This window comes from Manacus vitellinus, unplaced genomic scaffold (assembly GCF_001715985.3).
Source record: "Manacus vitellinus isolate BGI_N305 unplaced genomic scaffold, ASM171598v3 scaffold_4_pilon, whole genome shotgun sequence".
Classification (NCBI taxonomy): Eukaryota; Metazoa; Chordata; class Aves; order Passeriformes; family Pipridae; genus Manacus; species Manacus vitellinus.
The window spans coordinates 18,657,619-18,675,635 of record NW_021940604.1 but is presented as its reverse complement, the minus strand read 5'-3'; the positions used below and the strand labels follow the sequence as shown (position 1 = coordinate 18,675,635).

Sequence of the window (18,017 nt, the reverse complement as noted above, 5' to 3'; positions counted from 1 at the left end):
CCCTGTCCCTGGGTCCCCATGTCCCCACGTCCCCGGCCTGGCCCCCGGGAGCGTCCGCGCCCGACCCCCGCAGGCAGCGGGCGTGTAATTGTAATTATAGCCACTTTTGTATTGACATAGAGTCCATATAAGTCCTATGCTAAGTTTGTACATGGTGAAGAATAAGAATATGGACCTTGCCCCGAACAACTTACAATGTATATACGTGAAGGAAATGATGAATAAATGTAACATAAAGAGAAGCATAAGTGCAGAGGTATTTGTGTATAGAAGTGCACAACAGGAAGCAGACAGATGGCAACTAAAACTGCAAGTCACCACTGCTTGAATGAGACACTGGGATACAGCAATATCACAACCTCTTCAGATCTAAAGCATCAGAGGGAACACACGGAAACAGAGAAAACTTCAGATGGTGACTAACAGACCATATTGACAGGAAACAAACCCTCACTACCGAAAGGGAAACCAGTTGCGAGGGTTGAGGGGCAGACAGAGATGACATCATTAGATAAAATAATGACAGCATTTTTGGGAAAAGCTTTTTCATTTTCTGAGCTACCATTGCAAAAATTTCTGCAGGACCAGGGTTTTATTTGAGCTAATAGATATAAATCTATTTATGACTTATCGATTTCCCAGACAAGAGAATTCAAAATAGAGCCAAACTGAATTGGAAAGCTGGATCATTCTTATGTATATATGGTTATTTTTATATATAAGGGAGGAGGAAGAGAGGAAACAGAAGAAGAGGAAAGAGAAGTCTTCATTACTGTATTCACTGATGTGATGAGCAGGTGCAAACCACACGGCAGGATTTGCACCAACACGTCAATTGCTTGTGCTCAGAAAAGATGCAGACTTGCAAGTATTGCATAAAATCATAGAACCATAGAATGTTAAGGGTTGGAAGGGACCTTAAAAATCATCTAGTCCTAACAGCCTCTGCCATGTGCAGGGACACCTCTCACTAGACCAGGTTGTCCAACCTGTCCTTGAACACTGAGAGGCATGGGGCATCCACAACTTCTCCGGGCAACCTGTTCCAGTCTCACTAGCCTCACAGTAAAGAATTTCTTCCTGATATCTAACCTAAATGGACTGCCCCTGTCACCTTTGCATCTCTAGAAGCACCAATGAATGCAGTTATATCCATATAAAAGGTATTTGCTTTTTTTTTTTAGCTCATCCTGGTTCTGACAATGAAACAAATTTCAAGAAACACGCTACCCCTACACGGGTGCTTTCTCCAAGACGTTCACCTTGGCTTCAGCTCGTCTCCTTTGAAATACTGCAATACTGCAACTCTGATGTTGATTTCAGCTGGAGCTTTATTAGCAGGTCTTGTGGAGAACATGTGCAGCTTTGTTTTATTGCATTGAAGTCGTAATTCCACCTCAAAAGAGAAAAAAGAAAAAAATCACTGTAAAGCAGATCAGGACCCTAATCCTGCCTACAACATGGCCCCACAAAATACTCTCCCAGCACAGCAAAGAGCACAGGGACCCTCCAGTCAGCAGTGGAGGATACCAGAATAACAGTAAGGGCACCTCCCCCTTCCTCCTTCTTCCCCCCACTTTCTATACTGAGCATGATGTTATATGGTATGGAATATCCCTTGGTCAGCTGGGGTCAGCTGTCCTGGCTGTGTCTCCTCCCAACTTCTGTGCATTCCCAACTTCCCTTGCCTGTGTGGCAGTACAAAAAGCAGAAAAGGCCTTGACTCTGTGTAAACCCTGCTCAGCAATAATAAAAACATCTCTATATTATCAGCCCTGTGTTCAGCACAAATCCAAACCACATCCCCACAGTAACCACTGTGGAGAAAATTAACGACCCCAGGCAAAACCAGTACACCATTCAAATTGTCTGCACTGCAACTGAAGGTAGGTAGCAACAAACTGGGTGAGGTTCCCTAACTGCTAAACCCATCCATGATAGAAACAAAAGCTACAAACACTTTTACCTATATCTACAGAAAAAAAACTGGCTCAGTAAATTGGTGTGTTCAGAACAGCAGCTGAGCAGAGGGTGTACGTGTCTAAAGTCGCGCAGCTACTCAGCCTTGGCCATATTGATCAACATAACTGGTCTACTCTGGCCTTCAATCAGGAGGTCTGGAGACACACCATCTATAACGCTGCTGATGCTTTTGAGAAAGCACACAGGATCACCCTTGAGGAGAAAAGACAACGCAGAAAGAATCGTGCCTTGCAGAATTTACCGCCTAAGGAGTCTTTCTGTTGTGCCTTTTGCAACCGGACGTGCCTGTCTCGTATTGGCCTTTTTAGCCACCAGCACACTTGTAACAAACATAGGTAGAGCCCTTCCCAAATCTTCGTTCACAAAGCCCAGCCATGACAATGACTTTGGAGTGAGCCCAGCTGAACAGAGCATTTGCCTGACCTTCGTCCTGATGTTCACTCTTCACAGCTGTCTTTTTTTGCACAACAGCGTCCCATAGAAAATCAAATTTTTTGCTGTATCAAAAGCTAAACTAATTTTATTGTTTAAATTAGTTCAGCCACACAAGAAAATTAATTGTTTCAAAACTATCAGTTTTTATGTTAGCTTTGGCTTTGATTCTGGTAGATATCTCACTGGAGAAGTACCTATAGAATCATGTTACATTTTTTGCCTTTTTTTATTTAATGGAACAGTAAGCTATCCCTTAGCCAAATATTAGCATTTTCTGCTAATATACCTCTATTGTGCATTTGAACAGTATCTACTTATCTTGAGAAAGAAGTTTCCCATAGTTACTATGTAACATATCTATAGCAAATACTGCCTTTAAAAACTTAGACGTAATGTAACTTATGTATGATTGCTTCTTTTTAAAGAATCGCTTATTGTCAGTTTTTTAGTGTCCTTTTCCTTTAGCTCACAGGTTGGTCCTGATCTATTTTAAATTGTTTTTATCAACAATGGTATCAGAGTTTTGTGGTCATTAATTTTAATTCTTTCATCCCTTAGCGGTGCTACCTTTGTTTTGCATGTCCTTACATTTCGCCACTCAAACAAGGTTTTGTCTCTCCTTATTCTACTCAAAGATTAGCTTCTCAAATGGAATCCTTTTAGAAGCTTACCTGCAGTGTAATATCGGTCTAATACTTGCTGGACTATGTATAAATGAGAAGGAATACTAGATGTTTTTAAGGAAATCAGCAGTTTTGACACTGAATCTTAATAAATGTAGCTACCATTAGCTACTATTTATATTTCTCTCCAGAAATACTGTGTAAAAGAGGGGTTGAAATTTAAAGCAAGTGTCTCTGATATTAGGGTAAACACAGGAATAACTGAATTATCTCAAAACTATACTTGGAGATCCTCTAGAAAATTCTGATAAATTCCAATTATCCTTGAAATGTCTACCGAAAGCCCCCAGAGCAACTGTAACTCTGTTCTGTAAGCAAGCTGTGCAGTAATTATGGAATTGAACCTAAGAAAGGTTAGTAAGTTTGGCCTTCAATTAGAATTCAATCGATTTAGAGTAAACTGTAGCATACTACACCCTGATAACATCAATAAAATAATTGAAGAACATTTAAAGAGCAGCAGTGGTCTGAGTCAACCAGTCTAGCAGTAAGAATCATTTCTACAAGAGACATTTCTAACAATAGTTGGAGGAAGTTATATGTCAAGAAGAATTTAAATTTGCTGAATGCCCTTAATGTCAAAAGGACTTCACTGAAAGGTTTGTGATTTGTTTCTTTGACCTTATTTATGATGTAGTTCTGGTGAAGCTAATCACCAGATCATTTCTTCATGTATAATTTATGTACATAATTTCAATTATTTTACACAGGCTATAGAGCATGTGAGGTATCTGCATTATACTGTTATTAAGTACATTTGAGTACAAACAGTCCTTCATACATTTAAACCTGCATACTTTGACTGATTACTGGAGTACCTAATTAATTATCTGAAACCTTACTTTGAGCTTAAAGAGTAAATGACCTTAAGCATGAGGAGGACACATTTTCATACCAAAAAAAAGCCCCAAAGTAATACCCAAATCAAAAGGAAAAAATAAATTGCTTGGATTGACATCTCCACTGCTGTAGATTTTGTATCTAGTGTCCATGCCTAGACTGTGAGATACTCTATAAACCTTTGATTAGACCCAGCCCCTGCACAAAGAATTTACAATATAAACACTTATGTTTGCACATGAGGGTCAGTTCCCCCGGAAACCCCTGTAATTGCAGCTGCCCAGCTGTGTGTGCTGGGCTGCAGTGCCTGCACATGTCAAGGCCATCTCCTGTGTGGTTAATGCTGAAGCATCTTGAGTGGTTTGATTGCATGGGTGGCTGTGCAGTCACAAGCAGGGGCACCAAAGGGGAAATGGAGTGAAAACAAGTAATATCTTGCAGGATCAAGGTATCAGAGAAAATAGAGATGATAAAGCAAGATTTTCTTGCTAAAAAAGGAGTTAGAGTAGATGATTAGAAAGCATCTTTCTGAAGCACACTCCTTTCTGAAGGAGAGGAGGAAGTCATCCACCTGCATTGATACCTAAAGGGGCATACATTTTCAGTTGTCATTACAGAACATTTCTGTTAACAAACTCCAGACTTTTTAGTTTTTGTATTTTAGGCGATTCCTGCCTTGCAGGCCTAGAGAGTTCATAGTTGGCTGCATTTTACAGTCTGTAGGTGAGCCCATAGGTGCAACAGTTTACTGACGACTGTTTTGAACCGTCACTCTATATTGGTCTCTTTTTACACAACGCAACTTCCACAAGTCACTTCTTTAGGCCAGCTTTTCTTTTTCACAGTGCTATTCTGATCTTATTCTCATGCTTATTTCTATGTATACATTTATGCTTAATTATTTTTGCTCTGAACTTTTGTTTTATTTTAAAAAATTAATAAAACACATGCAAAAAATGTTCAGCTTTTATAGCATGCAAGAAAGAAACCCTCTTTTGGTGCATGATCCCAGTGTATAATTTAGAAAACTGCTGTTTCAGAGTCTTTGTCTTATTGAAATTGTGCCTTGCAGTTTGAACAGTAAATAATTTTTACAGTTTAAGCTCCATTCTGTTTTTGTTGGATGCACAGTTACTAGCAGGCTGCTCTTAAAGCCTAAAGATATCCAAAGGAAATGGAAGGGCCAGAACTACAGGACTCTGAAAAAGTTCCCTTGGTTTCATGGTTCCCTTTTTGATTAGATGACCCTTCCCTGACATTTTACTTTTAGGTGGTACTGTTCGAGGCATGGTCTCAAGTTCACTACAGATCTTACATAACTGCTCATATACAAAAGACCTGTATGTTTATACTCTAGGCTGAGAATGGACTCAGCCATCAGATCTGCCTTCTTTATTTCCCCCTCTTCATTCCTTTTTCAGACTTACCTGGAATGTCATTACTAGAAAACTGTCACACATCCTAAAGGCTGTCACCACATCCTAATCTCTGATTTCATGGGCACAGCTCTCTGTGGCTCAATTAATGAAGAACAGTCCTCCATCAAGTGGATGCCATTAGCTACAATACTTTGAAGGCCAGTTACAGCATCATTAGTGGCATTAGGGTATGAAATTATTTAAACTGACCTCTGCTTATTTGTTGTTTGTGAGGTGCCTGCCCCAGACGTGTCCCACCTGATCTGGGCTAGCATCCCTCAGCACTATCATAAAACTGGCAATGACTAAAACTCCTTAATATGTGAATTTCTGTTCAACAAAGTTTCATTCCTTTCAGCAGGTTTCACAGTGCTAGTTCCTCTGGAATGCAAACATGCCACAGACAAGTGAAACGCAAGAAATTCCTGAGGGGTTATCAATTTCATCTCCTCGTGTAGCCAGCATGGAGGAAGAAAAGGAAACCTACCTTACTGTGTGGAAAAAAATCTGCTTTAACTCATCTGGCAGCTGTTTCCAGTGTATGAAGATGACCTTGCCTGGAGTTAGAATGTGCCTTCTCCACATACTATGAAAATGGATAAAAAATATTTCTGCAAAATTCTTGGTGTAAGAAGAAGATTAATACTTAATTTTTTTCAGACAGGTCTCTGGTTGTTTTTGTGAAACTCTATTTTGTAGGATTAAAACACAAAATCACTTTCGATACATTTTTAAGCTTTATATTAATTAGGTCCCATTAATTTGCCTAAATTCATAGGTTGACATTTTTGATTCAGTGTAACCCTCTGAGGCTCTTTGTTTAAGAAACATTTCTATAAAGCACTTCAGGTTATTCCAATAGATGATTAAGGGAAGCATCATGTTTTTTTAAAAAATGTTATGATTGTTTCCTTTAGTATCCTGATCCACTCTGGAGAGAAATGCTCGATTGGAGACAAATGCCATTTGTTGTCCCTATGAAAAACTGGTCCAAATCCAAGTTAAAAACCTTCTGTAAAAGATAATTATAAATTCACACATACTCAGTGGCAGGCACTTGATAGCATATGGCAGCTAAATACGCCAAGGATTCTTCAGAGCATACGCCATCACTTAGCAGCTTCTAGTTTCCAAACTCCTTCTGCTTGTGATATCCCTCAGGGACCAAGCTCCTACCCATGCCCTATGCAGGCCCTAAGCTGGTCTTTTCCTGCAGTTCTTCCTTTCCATAGGCAAGCAACATGCCAGCTGCAGGAGCTCAGCTTCTCCATGTCTTTTGTGATAAGGCTGCATCTTCCCTTGTGCAGTCTGTGCACATTTCATGTCCTGCACATTACAAGGGATCCACCTGCAGGTTTTACAGGCAGGTGTACCTAGCTGCCAAAAGCACACGTATATCAGAAATCAATGGATACATAATTTCTGTAATCATTTAATCATTCAAACTTAATCATCAAATTTAATCATTATTGATTACATCATTGTTGTTAGTATAATGGAAAAAACCTATTAAATCAATAAAGTATCCTTTCATTAGTTTGTAAAGACCAAGGATTATATTACTCAAAACTTTTGGCCAAAAGCCAAAAATATTACACCTTACTGTGGCATTACTTTGTAACTAGAGCTATGAGTTCTGACATTAGCTGACTGACTTAAAATTTACAAAATAGGGAAGAACGCAATCTATGATTCTTACTTAAAGGAAAATTTACAAAATAGGGAAGGATGCAATCTATGATTCTTAAAGAGATTTGCAGACTGACTATGTTGTTACTCTAGAGCAAACCATATGCAAACCATATGGTTGGATCTTCATTCCTTTTGACTCTGCTTGAGCAAAAAGGAATTGTTTTCTGACAACATTATTGAGGAAGACAAATCCCTACGTAGGATACTGAGCACTACCGTCTAGGTGACATCAGCGTTTAAACCCATGCCAATGGAAAGATGGGATCAAAGAAATACATAAGTAGCTGTCAGGATGCAGGAAGGATTTACAGTTTTGTTAGAGCACTTTGACTCTTCTAAGGGCTAAAAAAAAAAGGCAAAACCACAAGCCAGGTACCAAACTCTAGATCGAGACACATTAAAATATTTGTTTTAATGCACAATTGCTAATTCTCCATCCACTCATTTTTGCTCATGTGCTCACTATGGCATAAGTCAGGCATGATTTTTCTGCATAGTTTGTTAAACATGCCAATTTGACAGGTTGCTTTTGGAAAAGGTTTCTGCTCTTGCTCTTTGGTTTAACAGATGCTGGGTTGCAGTTCTGTACTCGCAGTATAAAGGATTAGGAAGACAAAAGTGTGTCCAGGAAAGAATATGGCAATTGTCCAGTGTAAGCCCAGCTGCATCCAATAGGCATTCCCATCGAGGACTGTCCCCCCTTCTGTTATCCATTTGTCAAATCAAATTGACATTATCTTCAGCTCAGAAAAATAAGTGGCCTAGTTCTGCATTTAAGGAATAGGATTAGCTACTACTGATGATTGAGAGGATGGAAGGAAGCAGGTAACAATGCAAAGCAGATCACTAAGATACAAAGGTTTGCAAAGACACAAGTTTGTACATTGTAAATTGCTCAGTGCAAAGGAAAATAATCACAACTCAAACTGTATGCCTTTCGAAACTTTACATTTCCAGCTGGCACAGCTAGCAGATATGTAAAGAAACACCAGTAAGTAGAAAGAAAACTCTGAGGGGAACTTTGGTGCTCTCCATCTGTCATGGGATAAATAGGTCTTATTGATATCTGTCACTTGATTTATACTAAACGCTTTCAAGCATTTCACATTTATAATTTTCAAATATAAGAATAATTAAATTATGATCTATGGGAATTTCCCAAATACAGGTTTTTTGTCCAACCAGCAGCACTCAGCTGTACCACAGATATTCAAAAAGTGAATAGAACATTTTCACTTTAAAATAATAGCTGCCTGAGTTTGGGGAGTCTAGGGGAGTGTGTGTGTGATCTGCATAATGCAAGAAGAAGAACGAAAAAGCTTTAGTGTTGGCTGTAGTTGTGTTTTTTCTGTTTCTAATACTGGGTCACAGAAGAGACAAAGGTTTTACAGCCCCGGTATAAAACAGCTCTTTATCTTTTCTCCACTAATTCTGTGGTGTCACATTTAACAAAACTAGGAAACTGGAGATAATATGGATGTTTGCAGATTAGATGTCAGGTAATAAATAACACTAATTTCGCATACCTACAAATGTAAAGGCACCTTATCACTGTTTAAATTTCTCAGTCTTTGTAATGCCTGCCAACATTTTAACCCAGGCAAATTACGGTATTGTTTTTGCTGTTTTTTCACTGGGATAAAATACACAGTCATAATATCCTTTTATCAGATTTCATGGTATAAAAGGGCTTTGGTGCTTAATTCAAGCTGCCTGTTGCTGAGACAATGTCAGAGTTTCTGTTTTGGAAGATGTATTTATCATATTTTTCAGTCATCTTCTTTTCTTTTCCCAGTGGTCTAAGTACCACTTGCCCAAGAAGATGCAGCTGTGACCCTGCCCAGTCAGTGCAATGCTACAGAGCTACAGAGATACCCAGAGAGATTCCTTTTACCACCAGGAGACTCTACATCAGCCACAGCAAAATTAAACAACTCCAGGTAGGAAAATTCAGCAAAAGTACTTTCTGTAGTGCACTGTATCTGAAAGTTGGGCTTCCCAGATGGTGGTGCCTTTCAAGTGAGGAATCTTATTCCATGTTCTAAAAACTGGTGAAATGCTGACAGATCTAGTTTTTTATTTTTACTTACTCTTTAAGAATATGTAAATATATTCCTGTAGTGTTTTCATTACCCTGCAATCTCCAAGCAGTAGTTCATGCTGTCACACTAATATTTTCTATGCAACTCAAAAAAATAGTAATTTACAACTAGGAGCCAAATGGTGACTTGTTTTATATATGGTCAAATAAACATTGACTTTCAGAGTAATTTTTAACCTGTAAATTGAAAGGTTTTATGTCATTAGAATAATTTCCCTAATGAGTGAAATGGAAATTCTTTTCCCCCTCTAGAGCTGCAAGTGTCAGGTACAACTTTAAGATTTAATTTATTTCTAACTGTGTTAATAAGTGGTGTTTTATCTGCTAAAAGAAAATTGTCTATCTTGCCTCCACGACAGAGGACTGTTTTAAAAAACTGTTTATAACAAATCCCAGTTCACAGCAATCCTAAGAGAAAAAAAAGTCATTAAAAATTACAAATTGATTAAAATGTTTCTATTAAAATAATAGTATATTAGATCCATTTTCAGGAGATCAACATTTTAAAATGTAAAACTATACTAGTATCACTTCAAAGACCATCCAGTTAGAGATTAAAACACCACTTTCTAGCAAAAAAAGAGCTGATAGTCTTTCAAATATGTCTTGATTTGTATTAGAAAGACTGGTGGTTTGTAACAGCATGGATAAATGTTTAAGTCTAAAAACAGCATGGTCACAAAGCTTAGCAAAGCATGCCAAATAAGTGGAAAATAGAAATTATAATAATACACATTAAGAAGTCTAACATCATTACAGAGTGAATGTCTGAAAATTAAGCCTCTTAGAGACTTACAGAAATCAACTGAGGAAAAGCAGAAAAATACTGCTTTTGAATTAATAGGAGAAAATATGTTGAATTGTCAAGGTTCACAATTGTTTCAATTTCCTTAAGATGGTTTTATAATTACATATGACTATGTTTTTGTACTCTTGAGCAATGCAGTTCATTCCTATGGGACTTCTCATTGTAAAGCTTTACAAGAGTAGCCTCCTAATCATGACCAAAACTGGACATGCAATTCTGATTTTGCTATACAGCTACATATACAAAAAACACAAAACTGCATTATAGAAGAAAAAAATACAATTCTGACAACTTTATTTGCTGTTGAAAATATAAGATTATTAATGGAGTACATTTCCTTATTAAATTTAAACGTAATTGATGGAGAAACCTGCATCAATAGAGGTTCCATATCTATACTTTCTCCCTTACTGCATCCAATCTTGCAGTGCTCAGAAATTACTTTACAAGACAGAATAAAATTAATCAGAAGGATAAACTAAGGGCACCAGAAAAAAATGAAATCTGACTCCTCTTTCAGAGCTGTTTGGGCTTTAATTTTAACAGAAGTTAAATGCAGATAAAACTGCATAGCTAAGATAAAGAGATAAAACCCAAAACATGCAGGAGTTGGATTAATGAAGCTGGAAGGCATCTTTTAACAGTCATCTTTATAAGCTGATTTCATATACACAAGTATGTATTCAACCAGGATGACAGAAAAATAATTACTACCCAGAACCTGTACTGCAAAAAGACTTGTACTGCCCACCTTGTACTGCACTCAGATTCCTGGGAGATTATGCTGTAGAACATGCTTTGTGTTGGATTCTAGTTTCCTGCCAAAACCTTATAGCAGCAAGAGGTAAAGATATCCATGCATACTTCCTCTGGGGAATACATGCTGCAATGACAATACTGTTGATATACGGCAATGGCTGTATGATAAACTCAAAATTGCTTCAGCAAGCTCCATTGAGCACAATGAATATTAACAACCATCTACTCTCTGCAAAGATTTCTGCCACTGGTTGTATTAGCTCTCTATTTTATATAGACAATCCACCAGGCAGAAATAAAAGATGTGTTTGCTCAAAACCAGACACAGTATAGACTTAAACAACAAAATTCTAGAAATGTGACAAACCGCAAGCACCTATAGTTAGTTAACACCTCTATAGTTACCACTTATCTGTTTCTCATTCTAAATATATAGCTTTTCCATATATACTAGCAATTGTCAGAGCATCTAAAAGAAGTAACCAGTGAGGATATCTATAAATAGATGGTGTACTATCACATGAATTTATTTTTTTTTCTCTTTAAGTTTACTGACTTCAGGAGAATGTCTGTCCTTGAAGAGCTGGTCCTGTCATGCAGTGGCACAGAATCAATAGAAAACAACACGTTCAAAGCTCTGAACTCCTTGAAGTCCCTGGAACTCTGCAAAAATCAGCTAAAGCAAATACCCACCTTTCTCCCATCTGGCCTTGAAATTTTAAAACTCGCTGATAACTCCATCAACACTCTGCATGCGACTGATTTTGCAGGTTTGATGAAACTAAGGGTGCTCGATATTCGGAACAACTTGATTGCAACTCTGCCTCCAAGTGCATTTTCTTCCCTTTGCAATTTACAAAGTCTGATCCTGGATGGCAACAACATGGAATCCGTGTCTGCACCATTTAAGCTTCCTAGGCTGAAGTATCTAAGCATGGCTGATAATAAACTGAATTCATTCCCAACCAACTTCTTTGCATCTTTTCAAAATCTACAGTTTCTCAGTTTAAGTGGAAACTTTCTGACGAAAGTGCCTCTTGACCTACCTAGATCCCTGCTGTCACTGAACTTAGAGAAAAACCGACTTAAAATGGTGAGACTTCGAGACATGAAACATCTAGAAAACTTGTCTGAGTTCTTCCTGTCAGAAAATCGGCTAACATCAATAGATGGTGCCCAGCTTCTTCTTAACTTAACAACATTGGAGCTCTCTAAGAACCAGCTCCACACTATGCCATTCAAGCTGCCTGGCAGACTGCAGAAACTTGACTGCAGCAATAACCTGATTCAAAAGGTGACAGCCCAGGACTTCCAAGGACTACAAGACCTCAAGCACCTGTTTCTCGACAACAACGCTATGAGCATGTTCGAGGCGGGAGCTCTTCAACAGTGTGCACAGCTTTCAAATCTGGCGCTGGAACAGAATCTCCTCATTTCTATTCCGCTGAGGCAAGTGAATCTGAGTGCAGCTGGTTCCAAGGTGTCATCTCTCCTTCCTTGCATTATGAGAATAAAAGCCAAAAATTTGTATTCAGCCCCAGTCATGGTAGAAGTCTATCCACAGCATAAACCAACTGCCATAACTAGCACTAATTAGCACTCGTGTTAGCAGTCTTAGAATAGAAGTAGAGCTGTTTTCATTACATCTGTGGTCCCCAGTGAATATGCTCATTTCACATCTCTTCCTGCCAGTGAGACCACTTTGTTTAATTAGCACATGAATAAGATGAAGCTGCTAGGAGAATGCAGCAGAAGTTGTACTGTTACTTAGATTTATCTTCCGTACAAAAGAAAATTAATAGAGCATTTGATAAAAAGGAACTAGAGCAATTTTAAAGCTGATGTTTCCACCAATCCATGCTGAGTTTATTATTGTTAAAATATTAAGATTTCAGGAACTGAGTCTGGTCAAAAAGAATGTGCTCTTTCAGTGATAATAGCATTCCTAACTTCATTAAATTCACACATTACGAGGTATTTGGAATGCATATATAGTCTCCAGTTTAAGGTTATAAGCAAAATTCCAGTCAAAACAGCATAGAAGAAACATCCCTTGGGCACACTGTGTTCATTAATGCTCTGCTTAGAGGATGTCTCACATTCATCTAAGTGTGGTCGTGGCCATTATTAGAGACAGCATATGAAGCCAAATGGAGGTTGCTCTGATATAAAGTGGCAATTTTATTATTACAAAAAGCTGTGCGATAAGATGGCATAAAAATAGCAAAGTAATTCCATTAACATCAACGTCTTTAACAAAACTGCACTGTAAAACTTTATTTTTATGGTTTGTGGACAGGTTTAACTAGCCCAAATAAATAATGCAGTAAAATTTCAATTCGTTTAGCATAAGGTCCTTTAGCATTTGAATCTATTTGGCAGCAGCTTTATAATCAGAAAGTGATTTAGTGGTGTATAAATATTTGATTTGACCTAGCTTGACAGAAATGTTTAATGCTTTCTAGTTACTTTAGGATTGTCTAATCCATCTTACTTTACAACCTTCACAGTGAAGAGAATTAACAGGAAGGAGTTCTCTATTAGTCTTTAAACAGTACAACTTTTAAGAAGATATCGGAGGCTTTTATTTTCAATTCAACAATAAATACAGATTCCCAGGGAGGGCTGTAAACACATAAGAGGGGAAAAAATGACAAGATGTAAAATTTATGTACTTAATTAATTTGTCTGATGATGACCAGGTACGAACAGATATACAGAAATAAAAGTATTACTTTTGACAGCTACCTGAGAACTGTCACCACTGTAAAAGGTTAAAAAATATGGATAATATGATAAAGTGAATAGGTCCTAGCAGTTTTTTTTTGGCAGGAATGAGGACAAAGAAAACTTCTTTTGTTTCTTTTTTGAGAAGAAAATAATCCACAAGTCCAAGTATTTTCAGGACTTTTAGAGAAGAGTCTGTACTTTCTAAAATCTTGCAGGGAGTGGTGCAAGTGTGGGGAAGAGTCTGATGATGTGCCCTAAAGTGGTAGTAGCACAAGGTGGCTGCCACAGTCAGCTCCTGAGTGAGCACAGCTCATCTTCTAGCAGAGGGGTCAGTCATCATGTACTCCAGTGACATTATTTTCTCGAGATCTACATAACCTCAAGTCAAATAACATGGGCACAAAGCCTAAGTCTAACATTAGTACAATAGGACTCTTAACAGGCTTAAAGACTTGCTGGTCAGGCTTTGGACTGCAATCAGTCTGGATAAACATCTTGAGTGATTTCCCACTGCCCTTGACACTAGTGGCACTCTGGGTGCCCCAGAGTACCCTTCTGACATTATAGGGTCATATTGAGCAAATATAGTCATTGCCTGTGGTTAGGTTTCAAAACAGATTTACTGCAGGCACAAGCATTTGGTAAGATCAAATTTTGTGGAGTGAATCACCGTATCGACATGTGAAATTCTCATCTCCACTGCAAATATTGCAAAATACAGATCTGCACTACTCTTGAAATAGTACCACTGAACGTGTCAGATTTTCATAAATTTGGGAACCATTTTTCAGCTTAAGAGGTCAAACTCAGCTTCACAAAAAACAGTTGGTGAGGGTCACAATTACCCTCTTAGTCATTTTCAAAGGTATCTCATATTATTACATTGAGAGAAACTATCACATGAACCTATACCAGTTGTGGTATACTGCTGTTTCTATTATAAATAGGTCTTGGTAGTATTATTTATAATTTCCCTGAGAGTTTCAGTCAATAAGTTTCCTTAAAATCTCTAACTATGACTTTTAATTTCATCACCTTGAATACTACCATACGAAAGTGATTTTTAAGATACTTTCAAATAAATTGTATAAAGATATTCCATACCAATTAAGTGGCTTTTCTGTTAAGCACTTGTCACTAACTATAGCAGAAGAAACTTAGGTCATAAATGAGCAAGACTTTTGAAATAATAGTCTTATCATAAAAAATTGTAATATGTATGAAAATAAGAATTATACTAACCTGTCTAGTATCTTGTCCAGAGATTATCAGCTTTTTTTTCTTTTAAATGTAACCAGTTCTAATTCTCTGAAGTACAATTTAAAAAGACCATCAAGAAGCACTTGTATTTTCCCTGTTGCAGATTTATTAACAGGATGTCATCAGATGGACCACTGCTGTGATGATTAATGTTTGAGTCTTACGGGAGCAGGAGAACAAAACAGAAGAAAAATTCTAGTTCTTTATGAATAAAAAGAGCTTTTTAAACAAATCATATATAGGAGCACTTGAAAGAGCAGCGTTGCCATGATTCTCTAAACTTTTGATCTTTCATGGTGCTATAATTTGGTCATTGGCATGCTTATGGCATTGAAGAGTACAAAATGCATTTTTAAGCTTGACACTCAAACATAATTTTCTTCATAGTATAGCACAGCAAGGCTGCTGTTTAGTTCAGCTGCACAAGCACAGTCAGTACAGGTCAGAACTGCAGTAATTTGGGAAAAGAGTTCAAGGGTACACAGGCAGTATACTTATAACTTATAAAACCAAACAAAACCTACAAACAAATAAATAAACAAACAAAACCCCCCAAATACTCACAATTCAACATGACCATCTTTTTTTGCAGAAGATTGCATTTTTTAGTGATAGTTTTATTTTAGTACATCAGATGTGCCTGGAAAAGTAACCATCAGCAAATACCCCTTACAGAAACAGAAACAATATGACAAACATAACATCTTTGTGTTGTTTTATTTTTATTCAGACTTCCAGACACCCTTGCCAGATTGGATCTAAAAGGAAATGGCATAGAGGATGTTGGAGAACAAGAGCTGAAGGACTTGAAACAGCTTCAGGTTTTAAATTTACGGAATAACAAGATATCTGCCTTGGATCGCAAAGTCTTGGAGTATTTACCTCGTCTTCGTCATCTGTATTTAGATGGAAACCCTTGGAACTGCACCTGTGACCTTCTCAGAACCAGAAGAGCGCTGGTGGCCAAAGGAACGGATGTCCAGGGAGGGCAGTGTGCAGCGCCAGCAGAAAGCCGAGGAGAAAGTTGGATGTCTTCCAAAAAGATTCTGCAGCAGTGTGAAGGCAATCCATCTTCCACAGAAACAGATAAAGAGGATAGAAAGAAAATGAAACCCAATGAGGCCTCCAGCATTGGAGTAAACACGGACGATGATTACTATGATTATGAATTAGATTAACCCCATGGTTTATCTGTACTGAATCTTGAAGCTGTCTAGAGCTGCCCGCTGCCACCAGTGTCTCTACTGGCAAGCAGCCTTCTCATCTGTCATTAGTTTTCCTCTTTTATTTGTACTATAAGAGGTAATAACTGGTGAGAGAAGGTCTGTAGTAAGGATGCCATTGTGAACTGCATATTGTAAAAAAAAATTATTTGTTTATCTATGCCATTAGTATACTATGTAGGTTGAGGGAAGTAAGAATACAAATACTATCTCTTAGAAAAGCAGCCTGTAACTCTGTATGGACCTTTTTATAGTAGAACATTCTTATAATTCTTATAATTGCATAAAACCCCCACAAATAAAATCTTGCAATACCACAAGATGCTATTACTGGGAGTCTGGTATTCAACACATTTAAACTCATGGATTTGCAGTTTCAGATGGAGAGTTACACTGATGTGAAAAATTTCTCAAGATTGTTCAGAAATTCTTGCTTTTGAGAAACTGATTTCAGTTTTTCTGTAACATTTGCCTCATTTATTTGAGACTATTTTAAATGACGTTAGACAAAATTAGTTGAGCTCCAGGCAAAGCACAAAATCTTCATCACAGCAAATGAAATAAACAAAGAATCAGTGTCCTGGTTAATAAGATTTAATATTAGTTCCAAAGTTTATTAATAGTGAGGACTGAAAACTGTGGGGTAAAGTTGACCTTATTCAATTGTTGTAAACAAAAGAAGAAAGATTCTCAGGAAATAGATCTCTACCTCTGGCAAATATTAGGATAAGATCAAGTGAGGTGAATTTTTGCAAGAGTTTATTTTGGTATCTGAATAGCTAATTGGTTACAATATAGCTTAAGATGCTGTGTGTTCACTTTTGGGTTAGGTGTATTTAATGTGCAAATACACACTGCAAGTATCCCCCTTCACTGGCAGGAACTTTCCAGACTTTTGCACACACACAAAAAGAAATTACTTAATGGTATATGCATTAACTCTGATGCATGCACAAATTTTATCAAGCAGTTCCCAAAGCGTGTGAAAATTAAACAAAACTCGATTACTGAGTCCACTAAAAGAAGTGACTTACAAACAGTAACCTAAAGGGTTTCCTGGCAGTTCATGATTTCAGGTGATAACTGAGGAGTAATTACAGCAGCAAATTACTTTTCAAAGCAAACAGTTTCTATTATATTTTATCTTCTGTTGGCGTTCAGTAACTGAGCAATCACTCACCTTCAGAGAGGCTGATTCGTCAGGTGTTAGAGCACAGCTATTTATGTTACCTATGCAAATGCAACTGACACTTCGGTTTCTTTAGCTATGCAACTGGACACATTAAGCTATGCAACGGGAACAGAAAGACCTAAGCTCATTTTTCTTTACATTTACATACCATCAGGCCCTACATAGGGATCTGGACAGGCTGGACCAATGGGCCAAGGCCAGCTGTATGATATTGAACAAGACAAAGTGCCAGGTCCTGCCCTTGGATCACAACACCACCATGCTGGGGGAAGAGTGGCTGGAAAACTGACCAGTGGGAAAGGACCTGGGGGTGCTAGTCAACAGCTGGCTAAATATGAGCCAAGAGTGTGCCCAGGTGGCCAAGAAGGCCAATGGCATCCAGGCTTATATTCAAAATAGTGTGGCCAGCAGGAGCAGGGCAGTGATTCTTCCCCTGTTGTTGGCACTGGTGAGGCCGCACCTTGAGTCCTCTGTCCAGTTCTGGGCCCCTCACTACACAAAAGATGTTGAGGTGCTGGAGCTGGTCCAGACAAGGGCAACAAAGCTGGTGAAGTGTCTAGAGAGTAAGTCATATGAGGAGCAGCTGAGGGAGCTGGGGCAGCTTAGCCTAGAGGAGGCTCAGGGGGGACCTTACCCTGTACAAATACTTGAAGCAAGGTTGAAGAAGGTTGGGGTTGGTTACTTTTCCCAGGGAAACAAGTGACAGGACCAGAGGAAATGGCCTCAAGTGGTGCATGGGCAGGTTTAAATTGGATATTGGGAAAAATTTCTGCATGGAAGGCACTGTCAAGCATTGGAACAATTTCCCAGGGAAGTCGTGGAATCACCACCCCTGAAAGTGCTCAAAAGACATGGATGTGGCACTTAAGGATATGGTTTAGTGGTGAACTTGG

At 38.2% G+C, this 18,017-nt stretch overlaps 2 protein-coding genes across 2 annotated transcripts in view; one reads left to right on the top strand and one right to left on the bottom strand.

Annotated features, from left to right (window-relative positions):
* GOPC (golgi associated PDZ and coiled-coil motif containing) overlaps nucleotides 1–5,380 on the bottom strand; it is a 32,307-nt gene extending 26,927 nt beyond the window's left edge. Inside the window, exon 1 of the mRNA XM_008928401.3 lies at nucleotides 5,369–5,380. Within this exon, the coding sequence (XP_008926649.3) occupies nucleotides 5,369–5,380 (12 nt within the window). The remainder of the gene's footprint in view (nucleotides 1–5,368) is intronic.
* A 3,422-nt stretch (nucleotides 5,381–8,802) lies between these two features.
* LOC103761787 (nephrocan) lies at nucleotides 8,803–15,887 on the top strand. Its single transcript, XM_025895716.2, has 3 exons — nucleotides 8,803–8,991; nucleotides 11,267–12,168; nucleotides 15,440–15,887. The coding sequence occupies exons 1-3, from the start codon at nucleotides 8,803–8,805 to the stop codon at nucleotides 15,885–15,887; spliced, it is 1,539 nt and encodes a 512-aa protein (XP_025751501.1).
* Nucleotides 15,888–18,017: the final 2,130 nt, after the last annotated feature.

Excerpts from the sequence above, each read along its gene's own strand:
- LOC103761787 (XM_025895716.2), top strand. The coding sequence starts at position 8,803 with ATGTATTTATCATATTTTTCAGTCATCTTCTTTTCTTTTCCCAGTGGT. Across the intron at positions 8,992-11,266 it reads GCAAAATTAAACAACTCCAG|TTTACTGACTTCAGGAGAAT; the intron begins GTAGGAAAATTC and ends TTTCTCTTTAAG. Across the intron at positions 12,169-15,439 it reads CTCATTTCTATTCCGCTGAG|ACTTCCAGACACCCTTGCCA; the intron begins GCAAGTGAATCT and ends ATTTTTATTCAG.